The 22143-nt window shown below is 40.7% G+C and overlaps 1 protein-coding gene across 2 annotated transcripts in view; it reads right to left on the bottom strand.

Annotated features, from left to right (window-relative positions):
- LRFN2 (leucine rich repeat and fibronectin type III domain containing 2) overlaps nt 1-22143 on the bottom strand; it is a 146289-nt gene that overhangs the window by 22284 nt on the left and 101862 nt on the right. For both annotated transcript variants that reach the window (XM_015283807.4, XM_046939307.1), the window contains exon 2: nt 15326-16718. In XM_015283807.4, coding sequence (XP_015139293.1) covers nt 15326-16698 — 1373 coding nt within the window. In that variant the 5' untranslated portion in view covers nt 16699-16718. The remainder of the gene's footprint in view (nt 1-15325; nt 16719-22143) is intronic.

The raw sequence follows: 22143 nt of genomic DNA, 5'->3' as shown, positions 1-22143 counted from the left end.
GGACTCTGTGCTCAAAACTCCTACATGCACTAACATTAGAAGCATCTCACAAAACCTTGGTATCCTCAGGGCAAAACTGCTCAAATACCTCGATTGAAACATATTTTTAGCATTAAAATAGGAGTTTCTGCTAGATATGGGTTTTTATTGTCTCCTGTTGGGAAGACTAAAATGAAAGCTATAGCTGTGATGAGGCCCAGTGCTCTTCTTCCCCTGGCATCTTTGAGGGGTGCTCTGCTTCCAGCCCTTGCTCTGCTCCTCTCACTGCATCCACCCCTCCTTTCCCACTCACCAACAAAAAGCTGTCCTTACCCCTCCTACACCCTGACCATCCCTTAACCACTGCAAGGCATGAAAGGAGGGAGAACATGCAGAGAAGGAGAAGCTCTGTGGTCAGGATCCAGAGAGCAAAGTGAATAGGACCCATTTTAGAAAACAAGAACCCCCTTGACATAATGTACATTTGGGGTGAGGATATCACTCCCAAAGCTGCAAAGAGATTCATAGCAACATTTCCACATTTCTGAATGAAACATTTTTAAAAGATTTTTTTTCCCCCCATAAGCAAACAAAACAACTGTTATGGAGAATTTTCACCTTGATTCTTGACAGAAACAGATGTTGCAATATTGGAATTTCCCATGGGACAGATATTGCGGGGCTTGTTCAATTTTAAACATGACTAGAAAATAAAACTGAGTTGATATATAGTTTACTTTTTCATAGCCGTTGCAGAGGCAGGTGGTTAGAGGGTGTGCTGGACAGATGTTGCACACTACTGCAGTAACTGTGAGACTAACTAGTGTGGATCTTTTCTTTTTTTTTTCCTAAATTAGTTTTAAATTTTGCTTCTTGTCCAACACAAGGAAAAATCTACCACATTCTGATTCATACAGGCAGTGAAGATTTGCTTTGTGTAAACTGAGGAAATAGCTTTAAAACTGGAATCTTGTAAAGAGGGGTAGGAAACAGACTATAACCTAGCTCAGACATATATACAGTTTCACTGGTGGACACAAAGCCCGGCAAACATGTTAATCCAATCCTAGCTGGCAGAACTTGAGTGCTGGGAATCTGTCAGGAGGTGGGCCCCATGTTGACTACCAAAGCTCCTCAGCATCATGCAGCCATAAGGGCACAGCTGACAGCTTGACTAGGTCCATAGTAAATATAAGTTTCCAAAAGTTTTACCACGACTCTGCCACTGTTACTATGACTAGTCACATCCAGGTGGTGCCAAAAAGGGGGAAGAGGAAAATTGCCTATAACACAATCCCAAATATGCACAGTGAAAGCTGTAAGTCAGTAAAAGCTTACTAAGACTTTGCACAATAACATTTTTTAGGGTCTCTAAATGGACAGGTATGTAGTAATTTGAAATAGATATGTATATCAACCATCACCACTACAGTTACGAAGTTTTTGACAGAAAGCTGGAGGACTTTGCTGGTGGTAGGCACCATTAGAAAACAAACAAACAAACAAACAAACAAAAAACCCCACATGTGTAACAAGTACATATGTTGCAGCAACACAAACAAGCATGCTACATGCTAATCAGACTAAGGAGCAGCTCTTTTCACCAACTTCCATGTGCTATTCCTTGTTCTTCACAGAGTACATAAATACAGATTTGATTCCATTCATATCCAGCCATGCACATCAGTAAGGGCCTAAATACAGCTAGCAACAGAACCAAGATGTACGTACTGATGAACTAACCCTACAAGGGAAAAGTGAAATATTTTTTTAGTTTTGAGATTTAAAGGCCAAACTCAATAAGCTAGATATATATCCTTTTAAGATGTTAACATAAAGGTTAAAAATCACTTTTTGGGGAAGGAGGAAAGCTATATCGCAGTTATTTTCTACACTAAAGCCAAAATATCAACTTTTGCAGGAATTTGTCTGCCTCTCTGCTACTCCCAGGAGCATGGCACCTCTGCCCTCCAATGTACTATTCCTCTTTTTCCACATGAATTACCAGCATAATCATGAAACCTGATGGTTATCGACACCTGTGCTGCCACACAATGAAATATGAAGAAAAATCTGGGAGAAAACCTGAAATGAAGCTCCTTAACAACGACCAAATAAAAAGATTTACTCTGAAAAATACTCCAGCTTTGGCATAATTAGCTAATTAAGCCACAGCCAGTATAATTATCTACTTTTACAGAGAGTGGATGAAAAAAAAAAAAAAAGCAGAAAGGTGAAACAAACAATATTGTGTTTTAGTGTGGAAAAAAAAAACACAAACCAAGCCAAACCACAACAAAGCAAAACGAAATAAAACCATTACTATAATCTTAGATGCTTCCATTAGACGGAGTTTGTATAGCACAAGGTCTAGCTTCCTCTTCACCCCACTCAGACTGGTGCTGTTCACCCTGATATGGGATTTACTATCCCTATTGTTGGCATTTTCCCAGGCACGAATCCTGCTCGTAGAATTTATTCCATCCTCCCCCTTACAAGCAGTCCTTCACCTCAGAAGGTCTTAGTATTGAAAGAGAATGTAAACAACTAGACACATAAAGTCTTGTGTCCTTAGCATGTTTTGTCTCCCTAAGCAAATCACAAATGCCAAGCATGCATGTGAGGTACTTCTGCTCTGTTTTGTTCTAGCAAAGAGATTGCAGCTTTACTAAGGCCACTGAGGATGCCATAGAGCTACAAGAGAAGCAAGAGGGCATGCAAGAGAAGAGGCACAGAGAGATGGGCCCATTTCACTCCTCCTCCTCATTGCTATTGCCAACCCTTGGCAGCAGCACCAAATTCCTCCCCACAGCAGTCCTCGTCCCACAGAGGCAACAAGGGTAGGCACAAGGTAACGATGTATCCTTGCCCTGGAGTAACTACCCTGAAATTCTTTCTCCACATACTCAAGTTGGCAGGACTCAAACTCTCTTGGATGCTGCTGTCTCAATCCCGTTTTCAGTACAGCATGCTGGGAGGCTCAGAGCACAACAATCGCTGCAAGGCATCCTTCTCATTCTGCAGCAGCCTTCTGGAGAAGAGACGCAGACATCCCCACCCTCCCAGCACTGGCAGAAGGACTGACTCATCAAACCCAACTCTCTGAGGCGATCTGCCAGACGACAGAGCTGCTGGTGGGATGCCTTGATGCTGTCAGCTACCCATATGTCTATTGGGCAGCTACTGCCTGTGCAATCCCTACTCAGAAAAATTCAAAGCACGGTTGGGTATATCTACATGTGAACCGATTCCACAATCCAAGCCAATTAAATAAACAAATGGGGAATTAAAAAAAAATTTTCAAAAAGTTTGTCATTGAACAAACAGCTCATCTATTTATTTTCTTGTCAAAATGAACTAAACTATGACATAGTAAATATATTACAAAATTTAAACCTGGGCAAATTCAAAATGATAGGGGGGTGGGAGAGAGAGGACAGATGGGTGGATTCAGCACAAGTTAACACCTAGTGCTGGCTGAGTCAAGCTATTCAACTCTGCAAATAAACTGATCTGTAAACTAAGGGCAGCTGAGCAGAGGGGGGTTACGACACAGCCTTACCATACAGGGAATTTCCAGCCACCCCAAAGCAGAGCAGTGGTTAAGAATTTCCCCATCAGAGGCACCAGGCTAGGTATGCTTCTCTCCTTCTTGCTCAGCACTCATGTAACCCAATTCATTGTTCTGGCACAGAGCTGATCTTGCTTTCATTCTGCAGCGAGCTCTGCCACAGGCTAAAGCCAATTCCAACTTCTTTTCTAGGCATCATTGCTTTGTGGTATTCTTGTCAAATGCTTTGGGATCCAGCATAATCATGCTGTGGCTCTGGGACAACAGCAGGGCTGTGACAATAGGGCAGATCAGCCTGCTCTCTGGACTTCTTCTCTGACTATGAAAATCAGAACATTTCACTTTAAACATAGAAATATTCCCCTTGCATGATAGTTTGAAGGTTCCTTTAGATTGCAGCACCAGCCTGTTATCCTCAGACAGGACTGGAGTACCTTTGTGCTTGGCACTGTTACAGATCATTATAGATTGCAGGATAGATGCCTGTACTGCCCTCTTATCAGACTTTGAAACAAGACACGTTTAGGGGAAAAGGGTAATATGACAGCGAAATAACCCATATCACTTTTTCAAAGACATCCATTACCTCACATTTTCTTTCTTCACCATCAGAAATTTGAGCTACTTTTTTGCGGTGTGCTTTTAAGAACAAAAAGGAATAAATGATTTCCCTGTAGCACAAGCCTTCATTGAATATCTACAAGTACAACACTCAAAACATTACACGGAATATGAACCTGCTTTCTGTCTCAAGTCTTAACAATGCCCAGCTTTCTGAAATCCTCCTTTCATCCTTGCCTGACCAGAGCATTATCACAAAGATTACTCACCACCACCATCCCAATTTAAGCCTCAGAACAGGCTTAAATGAGAAACAAACATCGCATCACTTTGTACTGAATGACTGGAGTGATTTTTCTTCACCTGGAGTGCATTGTTCTGCTAGAAGTAAGTCCAAAAATAACTAGAATTGTAAGAACTAAAGGTAATGAAGTGTTACTATATCTTATTTGGTCTAGTGAATTCCTACTTTCTTTCATTTTTCCAGTGCCGTATCTTTTTGAGTTCTAGGCTTTTCAAAAGATGAGTCTGAAGTTATTTCTCTATGGAAGTAAGCTGAATCATTGCCATTGTAAGTTAAGGTTAACCAGTGCAATCATCATACAAAAACATATCCTCTTTCTGAAACAACCTGGGCACACAAGCTGAAAGCCTGGTATGAAAGAGAGAGGATATAACAGGAAATTAAGAGCAAAGAATTAGGTAGCTGAGTCTGTAGCTACAGCAGTGAAATAAGGTTGGGCTGCTCTATGCACAATATTTTACGCGTATATACTCTGAAGATATCTGACATGGGCTGAGGAGTCCTCTCTCTTCTGCAGGCTACAAGCTCACTAAGGAAAGGCATGTCTCTTATTTAGGATATCTACTGCCATAAGCATCTGGTCTCGACACAGCCCTGTAATTAATTATGGGTCATGACACCCAAGAAAGCCTTACTACCCCTTGGCTAAAAGGCAGCTTGTGTGCTGGCTGTCAGCTACTATTTCGTGTTTTGATTTGTGTGATGAATCCTGGGTCTACCCAAAACGTTTTCTCCCACCTTCACTTTTCACGAAACCTGTGCATTTGTTCATTATGTTCCTTTCTTCAAAACAAAACTTATGCTTACTGGAAGTGGCATTTTCTATCAGTTAATGATGGGAAGACAAAGTAAATAACAAGGTGCTGGTCCCATTTTTATCCTTTTCGAAGACAGACTTGCCAGAAACAAAATTCTCAAAGCTAACTTCCTTTTTGTAAGACTGTCCTGGGGGGTGGGTCTTCCTCTCAGGATGCACTTACTGAGGATGGGATGGCAGGGCAGGTCGTGCAATCACATTGCGTTCACTATCCCAGCTGCATGCTCTTTTCTGGGGGCAGGCAGAGAGGTGGGGGATAAAGTCTTGTCTGCTGCAGTGCTCACATCAAGGAACAAATCTGGAGAGCTCATGGTGAAAAGTAGTTGCATATTCTTCTAAAGGTTTCATATTCTTAGAAAAAAGTATTTCTGAATATGATCAAAGAATATAATAGTGATATTTGGGCAACTTTCTCCTTGTCTCTGTGACAATGAAATGCTGCTCATCCTGTTTGTTTTCACTCTTTCCTGAGTTTTCTGATATTGCAACATTTTTCCTTTTTACAGAGTGGCTCTACAGTCCAAACCCTCTCAAAACTTCATTTTCATTATCCCTTTGTGGGCTGGGAACCCCATGCTGTTATCAGACTCCACTATTTTCATTGAATCTTTTCCTGTTTTTAGGTCCTGTTTCCACATCAGAAGATGTGAAGAATAAGGGAGATATCCGTGCCATCCTCATGAATCCTGGGTAACTCTGTGTCTGTCCCATGGATTATAAAACAGTCCTACATAAAATTCTATACACAAGGTATTGCATGAACCCCAAAACAATACTGGCCTCAACTGCTCAGGACTGGAAAGACAAGAAACATTAGGAACCTGCTGCAGAAGAAGGTAACCTCCTCCAAATACCTCCAGAATCAAAATCTAAAACAAACAAAGCTTTGAAATGGGTAAAAAGCCTTCCTGTGACCTCAGAGGGGAACTGTAGTGGTCATACTCTGATCACTGATAGTTTTTCAACATCTCCTGGAAGGACTCAAATGTCTGCAACAGTGACCCAAGACGAGGAACCAATTAGAGCGGTGGATCTCCTGCACCACCTGGAAGTCAATGAATAAGCACTGGAAAGACAGGAGCACTGTGAATCTGCTGCAGACACCACATGTAGAAGTTAGACAAGTGGATCATCTTTCTTGTGCATTAAATGTGCATTATTTATACATTTAAACTGTGGAGGAAATACAGCCTCGTTATTTGCACTATTCCTTTAAGGAGAGGACAATCCTCTGTTGTATAGGTACATGCTGTACTGTTAGAGCTCTGATCTAATATTGGTGCTATTGAAGATGTCTTTCCCAACTCAAATAGTTTTATAACATATATTTAGCTACAGTAACAACATAAAGATTGCTGTATTTTCCCAAATCATGACAGGAGAAGGGGAAATTATCATATTTGAAATGCAAGGAAGGACTTTATGAGAATGTACTGAAAGCTAAATGAGGACTTCTTCCACCTGTGTTTCTGGAGGCATGTTTATTCCACTACCTTACTGAATCACCTTGAGCAAGATATTTAACCTCTTTCTTTCCATATCTGTCTCTCTAGAAAATAACAATAATTCCTAAAACACAAGCTTTTCAAGTTGACCTAAAGCCCAGCAGAGTCAATGATGGTTACCCATTTCTAAGGGTCTTGACTTCAGCCTTCAGTCAAATATTTAATTAGTTAATGTTAGTAACTGTTAGTGCTATTATTGCTTTGTATAACTATAAATGACATGGCAGGTTGTTACCCTTAGGCAGTCAGCAATGGACATCAGTGTTTTTTTTTATTTTATTTTTTTGTGTGGAGCAGCGTATGAACTGCTATAAATCTGTCCCAGATTTAAAATAGCAAAGATAGTGGTAGCTGTGCAGCTGTGTTCTGGCTTGTTAATATTCATGAATGGTATGAATTTGAATATATTAACACTTTTCATTTAGACATCAAAATGTTGACTCACCTGAATCTTAATCAAAATTTTATTTCTATAGTTCATTTTGGCATCAAATGTGTAGCTCACTATTGCAGTGATGGGTGGAGACAGCTCCTGGCATTTGGATTCAGAGCAGCTAAGAGAGGGGATGTGGCAGATGTTATGGGCAAGCATTAGCTCATTGTGAATTCCCCTCAAGAAAAAATGCTAAGCCTTTGATGAGCTCTAATAAATAATTAGCAGCAGAGATAAAACAAGGGTACTGCTGCCTCATGCTGAAAATGGGTTCTGAATTCACTCCCACCCTGTGCAACAGCCCTGACTGCGGCAGGGATACTTCCCAGCAGCACAACAGGGTCTGAGGTGAGAATCAGGCTCTTTGCCTTTGTATTCAACTCCTGAGGCGGAGCTCAGGGCCAGAGGTATAAAACACAAACCATCCATTTACCTCACTAAATGTTATGTGACTGTTGTTAAACTTCAAATGAAATGGGAATACCTTGAAATTAGTAAAAGGTGCTGTCCCACCAGTCTCTGTGGGCTAGAGTCACAAATTCCTTCTTTACATGCCCTCATATGCTCCTCATGCACACACAAAGGGACTTATATCCTTCAAGGATAAACGACTACTTAGTATTTTGACTGTATGTGTCATTTATCAAGCAAAATATTGGCCTAGGTAGCATTTGCATGGTCAGCTTCTGCTCATGATGGACTGCTTCTGACCAAATTTCCTTTTTTTCATTAGTTGCTGTATGAGTATCAGATGGATGACAGTTCATCGCAATAATCTATGACAAATTCAGGGACGATTTTAAGATGTACATCTATTTTCATTTAATTTTTATTTAATTTTATATTTTGCGTTTGCATCCTACTAATACTTATTTCATATTTTATGTTTTTATTTCCTACTTTATGATCCAGTAATAAATGTAATTTTTGTCATTTTCACCCAATTTTCTTTGCTGTTCCTCAAAGGCATTTTATATTTCAAGGGAAAGAATTACAAAACAAAACAAAATAAAACAGAAAGAGAATAAAAGAAAGAAAAAGAAAGAGCTCTGTCACTGTATTTCTCCTAGCAAGAGAGAAAATATTAAAGAACTAGATGGAAATTTTTCAGCAGAAGCCAACAAAACTGCACAGTCCCAGAACACATGCTTCTGTGAAACAGCTTCTCTATCATGTCTGAAGCCATTCAGGAAGGCTGCACGTGCTGCAGATGCTCTAGAAGTCAATGCACACTACTGCGGCAAACCACTCTCAAAGGACCTGAAGCACCAATCAACCATGTCAGACTTTCTCTTGCTCTGCCTAGAGGAATTTCTTCCCTTTGGAACTGTGACTTCACATCTTTATTTTTATATAGTTGCTATCTCAGCCTGTCAAATGCAAATGATTAATACATGATGATTAATATCTTCATGTGATGTCCTCTATACCAACAGTTGTTTTATCCAGTGTTTAAATATATAAATGCTTTGACCAAATAAAGGCTTGTATCCTGGATACAGTGCTACTGGAATAGCTCAGCTCACATGTTGAGGCTGAGGAGTTAGTTTTTTATCATCTCTGAACTTTGGAGGACAGTTCAGTCCTCCAAGGTTTGAGACAAGGATGCAACAGAAAAGGAGGGTAAAGAATGAAAGGTGTTTATATGCCTTCATCTTTATGAACCCACTGTCCAAATCTTGAGTAAAGACAGATGGTCAGGACTTGCAGAAGAAATTATACCTCTGTCTTCTCTAAAATTGCCAGAATTATGTATTTTTAACTTTTGTCAGAGCAAAAATAATGTAATCATGCTTTATAACAGTATCAGGCTGTTGAGATTTGCCCTAACAAAGGAACAGGACTTCCTCTGTTCTCAGTCATTAGCTGGTAGGCCTCCACACAGCAGGCTTTTGCTGTCAGAAACAGCAGTCTAAACAGTGGTACATCTTCTGAAGATGCATAGTGTGGTGTTCAGTGTTGTTCTACTGTTGCACATAACTCCCTTGCACACCTGAGATATTTCTGAAGTTTGCAGCACCTTAGCCATTAAGCATGTCTTAGAGTCATAAAATCACAGAACAGTTTAGGTTGAAGGGGGCCTCATAGCCCACCCATTTCCAACCCCCTGCCATGGGCAGGGCTGCCTCACACCAGCTCAGGCTGCCCAGGGCCCCATCCAACCTGGTCTTGACACCTCCAGAAACGGGGCACCCACAACCTCTCTGGGCAGCCTGTAAACACAGTGGAATAGAAGAACGTATATGTATATTTATTCCACTAAGCTGTGGGAGATTTGAATTCAGTTAGTTTCTTCCTACCTTAGGTAAGAGTATTCGTAAGTGCGAGCGCTAAAGTTATTATTTGCTCATAAAATGCAGTTGCACTATCACCTGACTGCCAAACTGCTGCTAATATTTAACAGAGAGGTGACACGATTGCAATGGTTAGTGGAGTGATCTCTGTTCAGTTAGTCTGTAAAGCACCTGCAGTGAAGGGCGCTGTGTAAATGTAAATCAATATTATATTGTTTAAGTAATCAAACCCATGGAACCATTGTTTAAATAGGCTGAAGCTGTGGAGATGTTTATTCATATTTTACTGCTTAAATTGCCTGCTACATAAAATATATATGGAAAAAGTAAGCTTTCAGAAATATGTAAAATTTGTTTTGTTTTTTTCCAGTGGTGAATTTATAAGCTAGAAAGTATGTAGTGCTACAGTAATTCTTAATTTGTGCAGATGTTTTTATTACTCTTAGTATGAAATACCACAAAATAAAACAGAACCTAAATCTCTCATAAATCTAACAGCTGTGTCACAATTCAGATACACATTTTTAAGTGGCTACATCAGTGCTTTAATTCAAAACACAGCCAGCAGGCTCACTACAACCTAGGAAGTTCTACAGAACACTTGCAGATTTATTCATCTTCTAAATTATGGTGCATTTATTAATTACACCAGTGCCTGGTGGCCAATACTGAGAAGTGATCCCACATCATGGAGGGCACACCACACATAAAAAAGACACAATCTCCATCCCCCAGATGTCTTACTTAATTCAAGTGTTATGGTTATGTAATGCTGTGTCTTAATCATTTATTACTATCTCTGATGCTGCCACACAATGTCTTTAAAGAGAGCCTTCCTATTAATCTATGTGGACTCCTGTTTGCACAATATTTTCTAAGGTGCTTATCCCCATGAGTCAAGATAGTGCTGTCACCCATTACAGATGGGAAACTCGGTCTCAAAGAGCCTGTTTTCCAAATGTTCATTATCTTAGTTCAATCCCGTATTAAAAATATGTTAAGCATGCACGTGCCTGAGTTCTACCAGTGATTAATCTGATGCTCCTAAATATCTACAGTGACTTTGAAAGGGGAATCCAAACCAAGGAAGATTGTACTCCTAACATTCCCAGAAGTAGGTAGGCTTTCTGTGGTAGAACGGAGCCCCCAGCGTTATGTCTAAGCCTAAGGACAGGCATCTGGTCTTTTCCCATTCCCTATCTCTCCTGGATATGGGTTACTCTTCCTGCATTCATGGCAATTACTTGTTGTTGTTTCCATCAAATAAGAAGTGATTTAGAGTATTTTGGAACAGACTTCTGGTCTTGGCTAAAATGGATGAGAACAATACGCATTTACTGTCAGTTGTGTCTGTGTAAGAGTGATTTATATTACAAAAAGATGATGAAAGAATGGAAAAGCTGCTGCACTTAAAAGCACATAAATCTCCAAGCATACCCACAGTCACTTGGCTCTGTGCTTTGCAAATTGTATCGTGCTTTTCTGGAAGGAAATCTAAAAAAAAAGTTTTCTGTGATTAGCTCACAGTGTCAACAGATAGTTCTACCTGTTGTGCTGTACTACTGGCTGCAGTGAGAACACCTTCTTTTGCTCTGTGGGGGAGGGAAGCTGGAAGATCACTGAACCATTGGTTGTTTGCACCTCACAATCTCCTAGCAAGATTCAGTCTTTCAGATTTCTAACAGGAGGCACTGGTATAGGTGGGGAGAAGTTTTGAAAAAACAAAGATAATCAGAAATGTAATTAATCTTACAGTTCACAGAGGCAGAGAATGGCTGAGATGGAAGGGATCTTTGGTGGCCATCTGGCTCAAACCCACTGCTCAGGCAGTGTTATCTCCCACAGGCTGTCCAGGATCATGTGCAGATAGCTTTTAAATATCACCCAGGATGGATACTCAAACTCTCTGGGCAACCTGTGCCAGTACTTGCTCACAGCAAGAAGTGTTTCCTGATGTTCAGATGGAGCCTCATGTTTCAGTTTGTGCCTATTGCCTCTTGTCCTGTCACTGGACAACAGGGAGAAGAGCCTGTCTTTTTTTCACCCTCCCTTCGGTTATTTATACACATTTATGAGATCATTCCTGAGCCTTCTGTTCTCCAGACTGAACAGTTCCAGCTCTCTCAATATGTCCTTATTTGTCAGGCACTCCACTCCCTTAGTCAAGGCCTTTTGCTTTTTACCCTGAAGAGCCCAGGACTGGACCAAACACTCCAAGTTTTGTCACCGATGCCAAGCAGAGGGAAAAGGTCACCTCCCTGGACCTTCTGGCAATACTCTTCCTAGTGCAGTCCAGAATAACATTAGCCTGCTTTTCTCAAGGGCACATTGCTGCCTTATGGTCAGCTGGGTGTCCACCACAGCCCTCAGGTCTATTCCTGCAGAATTACTTTCTAGCCTGGTGAACCCTAGGCTTGTGGGATTAATTCCTCCTCAGGGGAAAAACTTGAATTTCCCTTTGTTGAATTTCATGAGGTTCCTGTCAGCCTATATCTTCATCCTGACAAGGTCCCTCTGGATGGCAGCAGGACCCTCTAGAATACCAAAATATTTTCTTTTGCTCCCAGTCTCCTAGAGAGAGGAATCTTAGTTGGGTTCTAGATTGAAGTATTTAATTGTCTTGATGACAGGATTACTAAAAGCAGTGCAAGGACATGTTAGAGGAAGAGCTCTATGAGACCACATATAGATCAGTAAAGCTATGGTGTTTACCTGTGTGTGATATACAACCCCAGCAACCCTCCTGTAGGATTTTTACCCATAGAGACACAGATCAAAGTACAAAAGAAAAGCACTGAGATTCCACACGTAGCTAAGTACATGTTCCATAAAAGAAGATGTGTTCCCTTTTGCCAATGATAATGAAAAAGTAACATATAGCACCCTTTGTTATTTATTTTGTGACAAAGTTAGGGGCAGTAGTTGTCACTGCAAGTTAATATGGACCGAACTGCCTTTCAGACATTTGCAAAAGCTGCTGCTCCCTTCCCTCTGGGTTTATCCTTCTCACTGAGAAGTCATGTGGAACGAAGTGCTGATTGAGACCTCTGTTCATTAGACCAGTATCAGAAACATGCATCCAGCATTCACTGAAATGAAAAAGATCCTGCTGCTAGATTCAGCAGTGGCAAATACAAAGGAAGGTCAGATGGAGGAAATAGGTAAACAGTGTTCCTTCCATTAATACTCAGTATGATGGCACTGGTGTATTAAGAACTAAACTTCAGATTCTGATACCAGTTCAGCAGTGAAATCAGGAGGCCCAACAGAAAATATCTGTCACTATTTCCCACACTCCTGAATTTTCATGGGGCCACTACATTCTGTTGTGGTCCCCTTTGAACCATCTGCAGCTCCTGCAAAAGGAAACCCAAAGCTGGGATGGAAGCAGAGAAAGGTTTTGTGAGGATGTGATGACCAAGAAGCAGGAAGAACTGATTTTCAATCCTTAACTATGAGTACAAAGCCCATGAAAAATGCTGAGTGGAGAATAAAGCAAACTTTTGTCTTGTGCATAAGACATTTTGTCCTTGCTAGGCAGTATTGCTCCTAAGGCAGCACAGCCAGTGGGCATCAGTCCTGGCACACCACTGTGTTTGAACATACATTAGGTGCCCATCATTTTAGTAGCTAAGCAGTATCGCATCCCATTTAGCACATACACAGCACTTTATAGAGCAGAATGCTGTAGAAATCCTTTTCCCTTGTGTTTTTCTACACACACATTGCAGTGACATGCATCTGACCAATTAAAGCAAAATAACTTTAGTTAATTAACTCTAAGGGACGATGTGGTTCCCTGGCTGCAAGTCATAAGAGCTGGTTTTGATGCATATAAGTGCCACTGATTAACTCTCAGATGCTGGACAATTCATTTCATCTTCCTATGCTTCATTTTCCCCCAGTGCAAAATATAGAGAAATAAAATTTGTTTTCTTTGGTGAAGCACTTCTGAGAGTTGTGAATGAAAAGAGCTACACATTATCCATGAATCCTCAAAAAGCCCCCATGGGAGATTTATGAAAATAGAAATGTCCTCACTGTGCTTCTGGAAAACTGAGCTATAACCAAATAATGCAACAGGGCGAAAAACTCGCTGAGACAGCCTCTTATTCCACCAGATCAGGCAAGCAAGATGGCATCTGTTTCTGCCCATGGCACCCGATTCTCACCTCTTCAACTCTCTCACCTCTGCATGACTTCACTTCTGCACTGCTTTATTTACCCTGGCTACCCACTTCACAGCAAATCAACACATCCAATCACTTCCAATGCCTGACAACCTCCACAAGCTTCTTTTTTCAGTTGCAGGGATATTCCTGTTCTCTGCACCAAATTGACTATACATTTTCACATGACTATACACATCCTTCAGAGTACTTTTTGCAGACCTGCATTGGGCACAGGATCTTAAATGCTACTAAGTACTTTCCAAAAGTTGTGCCTTAAGAAAAACTAGCACAGTTTCTTTGATTGTATTCTAAATATTCTAATATTACCTAGTTTTATCTTATTCTTTCATTTCACTTAACTCTACATAGATACCAGTCTCAAACTGATTGTTTCACAGTGTATTAGCTAAAGCAAGGCAAATAGTTCCCAGCTGATAATTGATTTATTTCAACGTATTTTTATAATTGAGTGATGAGAGTTAGCAGAATTGAGTTTCCTCACATTTATTTTCAGTATTTGAATAAATACTCTTCTGACAAAGTTTGCTCTCAATTAGAGTCAAAACCCAAACATCAGTGTTCTAATAACAGATCCAGTTTTTCTTCCCTGGCGTCAGAATTCTTTCAAAGCTATAGGAATTTATGTGTTTGGTTCTATTTCACCCTTTGATTCTGACTTCTGCTGGTAGCTAATATATATCCAAGATATAGATATAAATAGATATCCAAGATATAGATATAAAGACAAACTTTAGCTCAGTGCGCGTGATGTGTGTATACAGAAGCAGAAAAGCTGGAAAGAGAAATAGCAAAGCAGACAAGGTTGGATTCTAGGGATTTGTCATTAGCGTGAGCATGCTACATCAATCATTCCTCCCAGACAGAAGGAAAAAGCAGTAACACTGTTTTTCTGTTCTGTTAAGCAGCTTCCTACCCATTTTTAATCCTGAAAATTGACTTCTTTCTTTTTCATAGTTAGGTTCATTGCAAGAGGAACACTTGTTTTACATCATTAGAAGTCAAAGAAGTTGCAGAACTGGAAGAACTTAATGAATTCGGGGCTTGCTTTCAAAATTTTCTCTCTCTCTTCTTGTATTTAATATGGTATAAAACATTAAATGCTCCAAAGCTGTCAGCAATTACAGTTGTGCAAAATGGATGTTAGTGAAGTTAGAAACAAGCTATTTCAAATGGGTGAAAAATCTCTTGTTAACAACCCTGAATCTTGAATTGCTGAATAATTAGAGCCTGTGTTATGGGTAGACAGCACAAACTTCCTCCCACATTGCTTCCTCTCACAGTAGTATGTTTCAATTCCACCTACAGGAGGTGGAAAGGGAAACTTCTGACTTCCAGCCTGTCAAGTTTTGCTTTCTTTGTTAAGACTTGTAACGAGGATACCAACTGAGGTACTATTATGTTTTCCTAAATTGGACATGTTACTGAAAACAGTAGTTGTTAGAGAATACTATAGAGACTTGTAATGTATGGTACAAAACAGACATAATAGTGATGAGCAGACCAACAGATAATCCAACAGATTGACAAATGAAACACAGACTTATCAGACACCACTAGCAGTAGTACTGATATCTATCTCAGCTCAAATTCAAATCAGTGACCAATGAATAAAAGATTTTATATCCTCCTCCTGCCATCCTCAGAGGACAAAATAGCAATTGCATTTACCTGTAGATCAGGACTTCATCATCCGAGCAGTTATACTGCAACTGATACATTTTTACCCGGGGGGCCGACTTGCTCACTGTCCACTTCACCAAAGCTGAGGTAGTGGTCACTTCTGACACCAGGACAGCCCTTTCTGGTGGGCCTTTTGTCTCCCCTCGATTAGACTTGCTGGAGCTGGTGATGTCTGAAAGTCTGGACTTTGGTGGGGCAGCTCGGCCTGTGCCATTGCTGAGATGAGGGAGCTGAACAATTGAGAGCTCTATTGTTGCAGTGGATTCTCCAGCAGCATTGGCTGCTATGCATGTGAAAGTCCCATAATCCTTGGATGTAGTGATGAGAATATCTAAGGTGCCATTGTCATAGACAGATGTCCTTGAAGAGTTTCCGATGAGGCGGTCATCTGGGGCCACCCAATGAATGATGGGTGTGGGATCCCCAATGGCTTTGCATTTCAGTGTGGCAGTTTGCCCTTCTAAAACCAACAACTTGTGAGTATGTTGTGTGATAAGAGGAGGCTCACAAACAAATTCTTCCTCCCGTACATACCAGAAGTACCTTCCTTTCAGACCTGGAGGAGAAGCACAAGTTTCCATATCGTCATCCCTGTCAAGTCTCCTCAACCACAACAGCTCACAGTTGCAATGCAGTGGGTTACCCCCAAAGCTAAGAGACAAAGGTGGAGAAAATGGGGTAACAGCTAATGGAATTACTTGAGATCTGGCAAAGATAGGGTCAGGGGGAAGCTTCTGAAGTCTGTTGGATGTTAGATCCAATCTGGCTAATTTCTGAAGATCTGCAAACGTCCCCTCCGTAATATAGTCTATCAGGTTATGATCTAAACTGAGCTGGTGCAAGTTTATCATCTTCCTTATAGATTCCCAGGGAATGCTTCGGAGGTTATTGTAGGAAAGGTCTAAGTCTTCCAACGTCAGCAAAAAATCCTCAAAGGCTTCATCAGAGATGCTGGTTAGCTGGTTGTTGTTTAAAATCAAGTGCTGAAGGTTAATTAAGCCTCTCAAAATATCTTCTCCAATGTCAGGCAGCCTGTTGCTGTCCAGATGTAAAGACCGAAGGCTCTCCAAGTCAGTGAAAGAGTACGGCTGTATATAACTGATGGTGTTTCTGGATAATGTGAGGTCAACGAGCCCAGACATATTCGCAAAATCCTGTCGGCTGATATTAATAATAAAGTTTCCCCCAAGGCGAAGCTCAACAGTCCTTCGATCTATGTCTAGCGGTACAAATAGTAGACCCTTCGAGGGACACAAAGTCCCAAGCGACTCAGACAGGTTCTGACAGACACAATATTTGGGACAAGCGTTGACCATGACAGCCATTCCAAACACCAGGATGCCACAGAGCAATTTTTCCATGGTAAATCACGTAGCAGTACCTGCAAGAAATGGGAAGAGTTACAAGGAGCATCAGCAGTTATAATACAGGTACCCTTCATCTATGTTTTATCTGATATCTACTTCTGGAGACATTACCCAGTGCCTTCTCTCAGGAGCCACTTTCACAGCAGTCAACACTCTGAGATGAGAAGGTTGTTACAGCAGCATTTCCCCAAGTCATGCATTTGTTTCTTAAAAATGTGTGTTTGATTCCAAAACTGAACAGAATAGAAGTTCTTGGAACTTCTGCCTGCTAATGATTATTGCAACCGTATTTTCTCTTGTTACAGTTTTATAATTTTTATTAGGTAGAGGACAAATCTTGCTGTCAGGTTGCAAGGTTTATTTAAAACTATGAAAAATTTCACTTGGAATAGTGCCTTCCTCTTTGAGGGTAGAAGCTGTCTTATAGTAATTACATATTGCTGCATAAAAATGTGGAATTAATCTTAGAGTTGAAAGAGCTGATTTTATGGATAAAAATAACCACCTATTTACCCTTCAGTGATAGGGTTCTTAATGACCATGTAATTATCTGGTGAGTCCTGGGGCAAGTCAGTTCACTTGCCCACCCCTAATAAAATTCAGGATAGGCAGCTTAGGAAGCAGAAATCTCTTGCATAATCATCACCTGGAATCACCCTATGCTCTGCCAATCTACAGGAAAGATGACATTGTATAACTTTAAAGAGAAGAGAAGCAGGGAAAACATGTTACCTTGGGCTTCTTGCAAGCTTTTTGATTCCTGCATGCTCTCACACTACAGCCCATCCTATTGTAATCACAGCAGAGCTCCTCATGATGCCCACAGCTGTGCCTTGCTTCCCACTCATTTTTATTTGTATCATTATCTCCTCCTCACCCCTCCCCCCAGCTCTTATACACTTTTCTGGCTTGAACTGTAAAGTATGTTTCTTTGAAAAATAAACAAAATTATTGGAGTCTCCTTCTCTGGAGTTATTTAGGACCTGTCTGGACATTTTCCCGTGCGACCTATTATAGAGAACCTGCTTTAGCAGAGAGGTTGGACTAGATTCTTTCACCAAAGATTCCTTCCAACCCCTACAATTCTGTGATTCTGTGATTTACAGGCTGACTGCGAGGGCTGACTGTGGCTGGGAGGAGCCCTCAGCACAATAAGACGTGAGGCATCCCCATGCTTAATCAGCTGCGTCTCTAGTGCTGACCTTCCAAGATGACACTGCTGGATTTCCCTGAGGCATGACACAGAGGGCTGCTCTTAGTACACATATAGAGATGATCTCCATACCCCTACAGCTCACTGCCATTTCTGCTGAATAACAACAATCCACCTCCTGTGCCACCTGCTGCGAGGAGTTCGTGATGGTCTCCTCAGTGGGCATGTGAGATGTAAAGTCCTGCTGTTCCCTGCATTTTATAGGTGGTAGATAGTCACCTGTGCCTAAGCTGGTTCTGTTACTGCTGTACATGTGACAGGATAATGTGCAATGTCTCATAGGTTTAATAATTAGTAATATGAAGCCACTGAAATGTTAGCAAACACATGACACTAGAGACACACTTCACAGAAAAGTCATGGTGTCGTTATTTATATTTCATCCCACAGCAGAAACGAGAGTTATGCAGATGTTTTGTAAAGCGAAAATAATTTATGAAGGTCAGTTTTTAATCCAGCAGTAACGCACACCAAACAGAGAAGAAAATCTATCACCTCGGTCAATGTTTTTTAACTATTAGAACCATTTTCCCCCCCTCCCTGTGAAAGAAACAATAACATGAGCCCTGTGTTTGGGGCTGCACACAAAAGCAGCTGCTTCCTCTCACAGGTAAGATGGTTTGGTTTCTCCTGCCTAGAACATGGAGTAACATGGAGCTGTAGAAATGCAAGATGCTGTGATTGCTGAACTATGCATGGTAGTTCAGTTATGCCAGGGTTTTCTGCATGGCAAGTGCCAGTAACTAAACAACACTATTGCTGTTCTTTAGGAGAGGAAAGGATTGAAGCATCTATGTTGGATGAACTTTGCAAACAAGATAAAAGCAAAGTACTTTTAGAAAGGATGGCTTGAGAAGACTATTTTTTTACCCCCAATAGTAAATAAAAGGCTACTGAATAAAATGTTTGGAGATAAGCAAGTAAGTTACTGATGCAAATCTGCAGCACACTTAGCAAAATGCTGTAAATATCCTTTATATTATCAATTAATAGTTTACTAACAGGCATTTGGCTTTTTGAATCTTAATTATAATTGTGTTCTGCAGCTTTAATTTAGCACATTACCCTACCAGCTGAAATTATAAACAAAAAAGCAGTTTAAAAGGGGGAGAAATAGATACAGTTAATTAGTAATAAGCCCTTTCAGTGCTTCTCCTTCATCTACATTCCCACCCTCTAAATATCTATTCATAAATGTGAATGCACACTTAGGAGAGCAGCGTCTCCTTTAAGTGTCCCAATTCTCTAACCACATTTTTTCCGGATGCTGTTAAATATCACAGAGCTTTGGGGAGACAGTTGACTCTAAGCATCAGAATGAAAAGCATTTATAAAAGAAAAACTGGGGGGAGGAACAGAATTTAATTACAGAAAATAGGGACTGCAACACCGAGAGGAGACTATGAAGCAGGAGATCTAAACGGCAAAGTAAGCCCTGATGGGGAAACCATCTGTGGATGGATTGAAAGCTCGTCATCTGTCTGTGTGTGCTTGCATGTGTGCAAGAAAAAGAGGCAGAGAGCACATTACTTGCTTTTACCAGCAGAAGAACAAATCAGTAACATCTGTACCAGAATGCAAATATCATCGCTATTGTCACTCCGGTTGTCAACTGCATTTGAAAATATTAATGTAAATTCTGTTTGTTTGAAGAGGACATTTCTAGCCTTTGTGATCTGTTGCCAGCATCTGTACTTCAAGCTTCTGAGCCTGTCCTGACGTGACAAAATCATGACACAGCAAATAGGATGCACACCGACGTGTTGACAAACAGCAGATTGGAAAGAACTGTTGTGGGCAGGACTCTTTAAAGAGAACATCTGGGGCCTTTGCAGGACAGCCTGCTTTTCTCTTTCCCCTCCAGAAAGGCAAAACACCTACGCCACAGACATGGAAAGAATATGGGAGTCTATTATATGACTATCTTCTAAAATCTAGTCTCTCCAACAGAGTCAAGGTAATTGGTAGCTGCCAAGGAGATGGATGTATAATAAAAATTGTTTTGATTTCAGTTCTGGTAACACTCATACAAAGCAGAATATGAATTGTTAAGTTTAGGGTCTGTTTTTGCCGGTAGGGTTGTTCACCGTGTTCCCAAATCTCCTGTGACCTGTAACACCGAGCATTTTACGGGCTGTTAGTGATAGCCCTGTGATAAACTAACCATTCTGATTTACATTTAAAAGGTATCCATCAGCCAGCTAAAGTAGATTTCTCACAGCGAGTCAGTAAATCTGGCACAATTTCTCTCTCAGACCAAGATGAAAAATAGTCTCTTTAGTCCTCTTATAACATATATTGGTATGAATTAATATGTGCAAGAGTCATAAACCTTGGTGTTTTGTATTCAAATTTTCCTCATAAAGATACAACTTCTGAGATTTGGCATCTCATTTCAAGAATGCCTCTGAGGCATTTTTTAATTCTATATTCATTGAGCTTTGCATATAAATTCCAATAACCTTTGCATACCATAGCACCAAGTACAAGGCAGCTGTCAGACAAGAAATGTACCACTGCAGTATGCAGGCTAGGAGAAAAAAATAAATACAGAGGAGGGTGGATGGGTAGTGGCTCTCATTAGTCTATCTCCTAGTACACAGGGACACAGCTTCCCAGGAATGTATAGATGAGTTGTTACACTTTTTTCAGGTTTGTAGGTGCTCTTGGAAGAATTGGATTATTTTTTTTCCTAGGAGCTACTCTTTTCCTCTTAACCTTCTCACACTTTATCTCTGTATTCACTGAACCTCTTGTCACTCTGTCTACCCTGTAGCTGCAAGGCTTGAAGGAGTGCAGTGGTGGGTGAAGCTTCACGGGTATTCTCTGAAGCAATTGACAGCATGTAAAAGGGGATTGAGTCACCTCAGGACAAAAATTATTCCTTAATCCTTTACATTTCCATTAACTATGTGGTAGAGGTCTCAGTACGCCCTGATCCATACAGTTGGTTTATGCCTGATTCATCTAGTGATGACTAACGCCTCTGCATCAGAATCTGTCCTCAGGACTGCGCAGATTGAAACAGCTTTGTTCAGCCACTGCTAGTTTCATGAACATCTCTGAAACTGTTCAGGTGTTGAAAGTTGGTCGTATGTAGGTGCTCACAGGTTCACAATCAGAATACTGATTTTATTTATCTTTTGTCTTTTGTGTTCAACTAGGTTTTAGCATTCCTCTAGGGATAAAGCTGCGTATCATCAGCTGTACATATAAACAGTGCAACTTAGATTTTAGCTATGCCGTTTGGGGAGCTGGCTTTCTTGAAAATAAATAGTAGCATTAACATGTGAAATGCTTGCTTTCTCCAACTATCCCACCTTTTATAAATCACAGAGAGGAAACATTTACAAACACACACTATTACAGGTATCGTGGCTATCCTTAGTAAGGTCTACCTGCATTAATTTGATCAACATTGCTTCCATAGTGTCTTAGTTTCAGCTGGGATGGAATTGTTTTCTTCACAGTGTCTGGTGTGATGTAACATTTTGATTCTAGGGGAAATACAATGCTGATAACATACCGACATTTCTAGTTGCTGCTGAGCAGTGTGGTACAGAGCCAAAGCCCTCCTCAGTGAAGGATCCAAAGAGTTGGGAGGGAACCGAATTAGGACAACTGACTTAGACTGGGCAAAGGGATTTTCCATCATGTGGGAGGAGTTCTGAAGGGGTGGGGAGGCAGGAGTTAATTGCTCTCTCATGCTGCTCAGGGGGCTAGCAGAGCATCAGTCAAAGGGTGGTAATAACTAATATCATTTTCCTTTTCTCTATCTTAGTAAATAGTTTTATCCTAACCAACAAGTTCTATTTTTTTTTTTTTTGAATTTATTTTTTTATTCTCTTCCCCATTCCACTGGGAGTGAGCGAACAACTGCGTGATGCTCAGCCACCTGCCAGGTTAAACCACAACATGCAGTAACACAGCCCTGGTGAATTTTAGTGCATTTGCTGCCCTTTGTACAACATATTCTTCAATACTATCACCACAAGGTTCATTTATGCACTTTATTTCATTGGATTTCTGTCCTTTACAAACCACTCAGGATCCATCCTATCTCCTCTGTCCTTCCCAGGCCTGGAAGCAGTCCTTGCTTGGTCATGTTTAGGAAGAGCTCTACTAACGAGGCATATGCCTCCAAATGAAACTCATTTGAATGAAACTCCAACTCATAGGATGGCCTTAAATGTGAGAATATTTCTTTCATGGCTGGATATCAGAAA

The sequence above is a fragment of the Gallus gallus genome, chromosome 3 (assembly GCF_016699485.2).
Source record: "Gallus gallus isolate bGalGal1 chromosome 3, bGalGal1.mat.broiler.GRCg7b, whole genome shotgun sequence".
Lineage (NCBI taxonomy): Eukaryota > Metazoa > Chordata > Aves > Galliformes > Phasianidae > Gallus > Gallus gallus.
The sequence above is the reverse complement of the archived record's forward strand: the minus strand, read 5'-3'. Positions and strand labels throughout refer to the sequence as shown.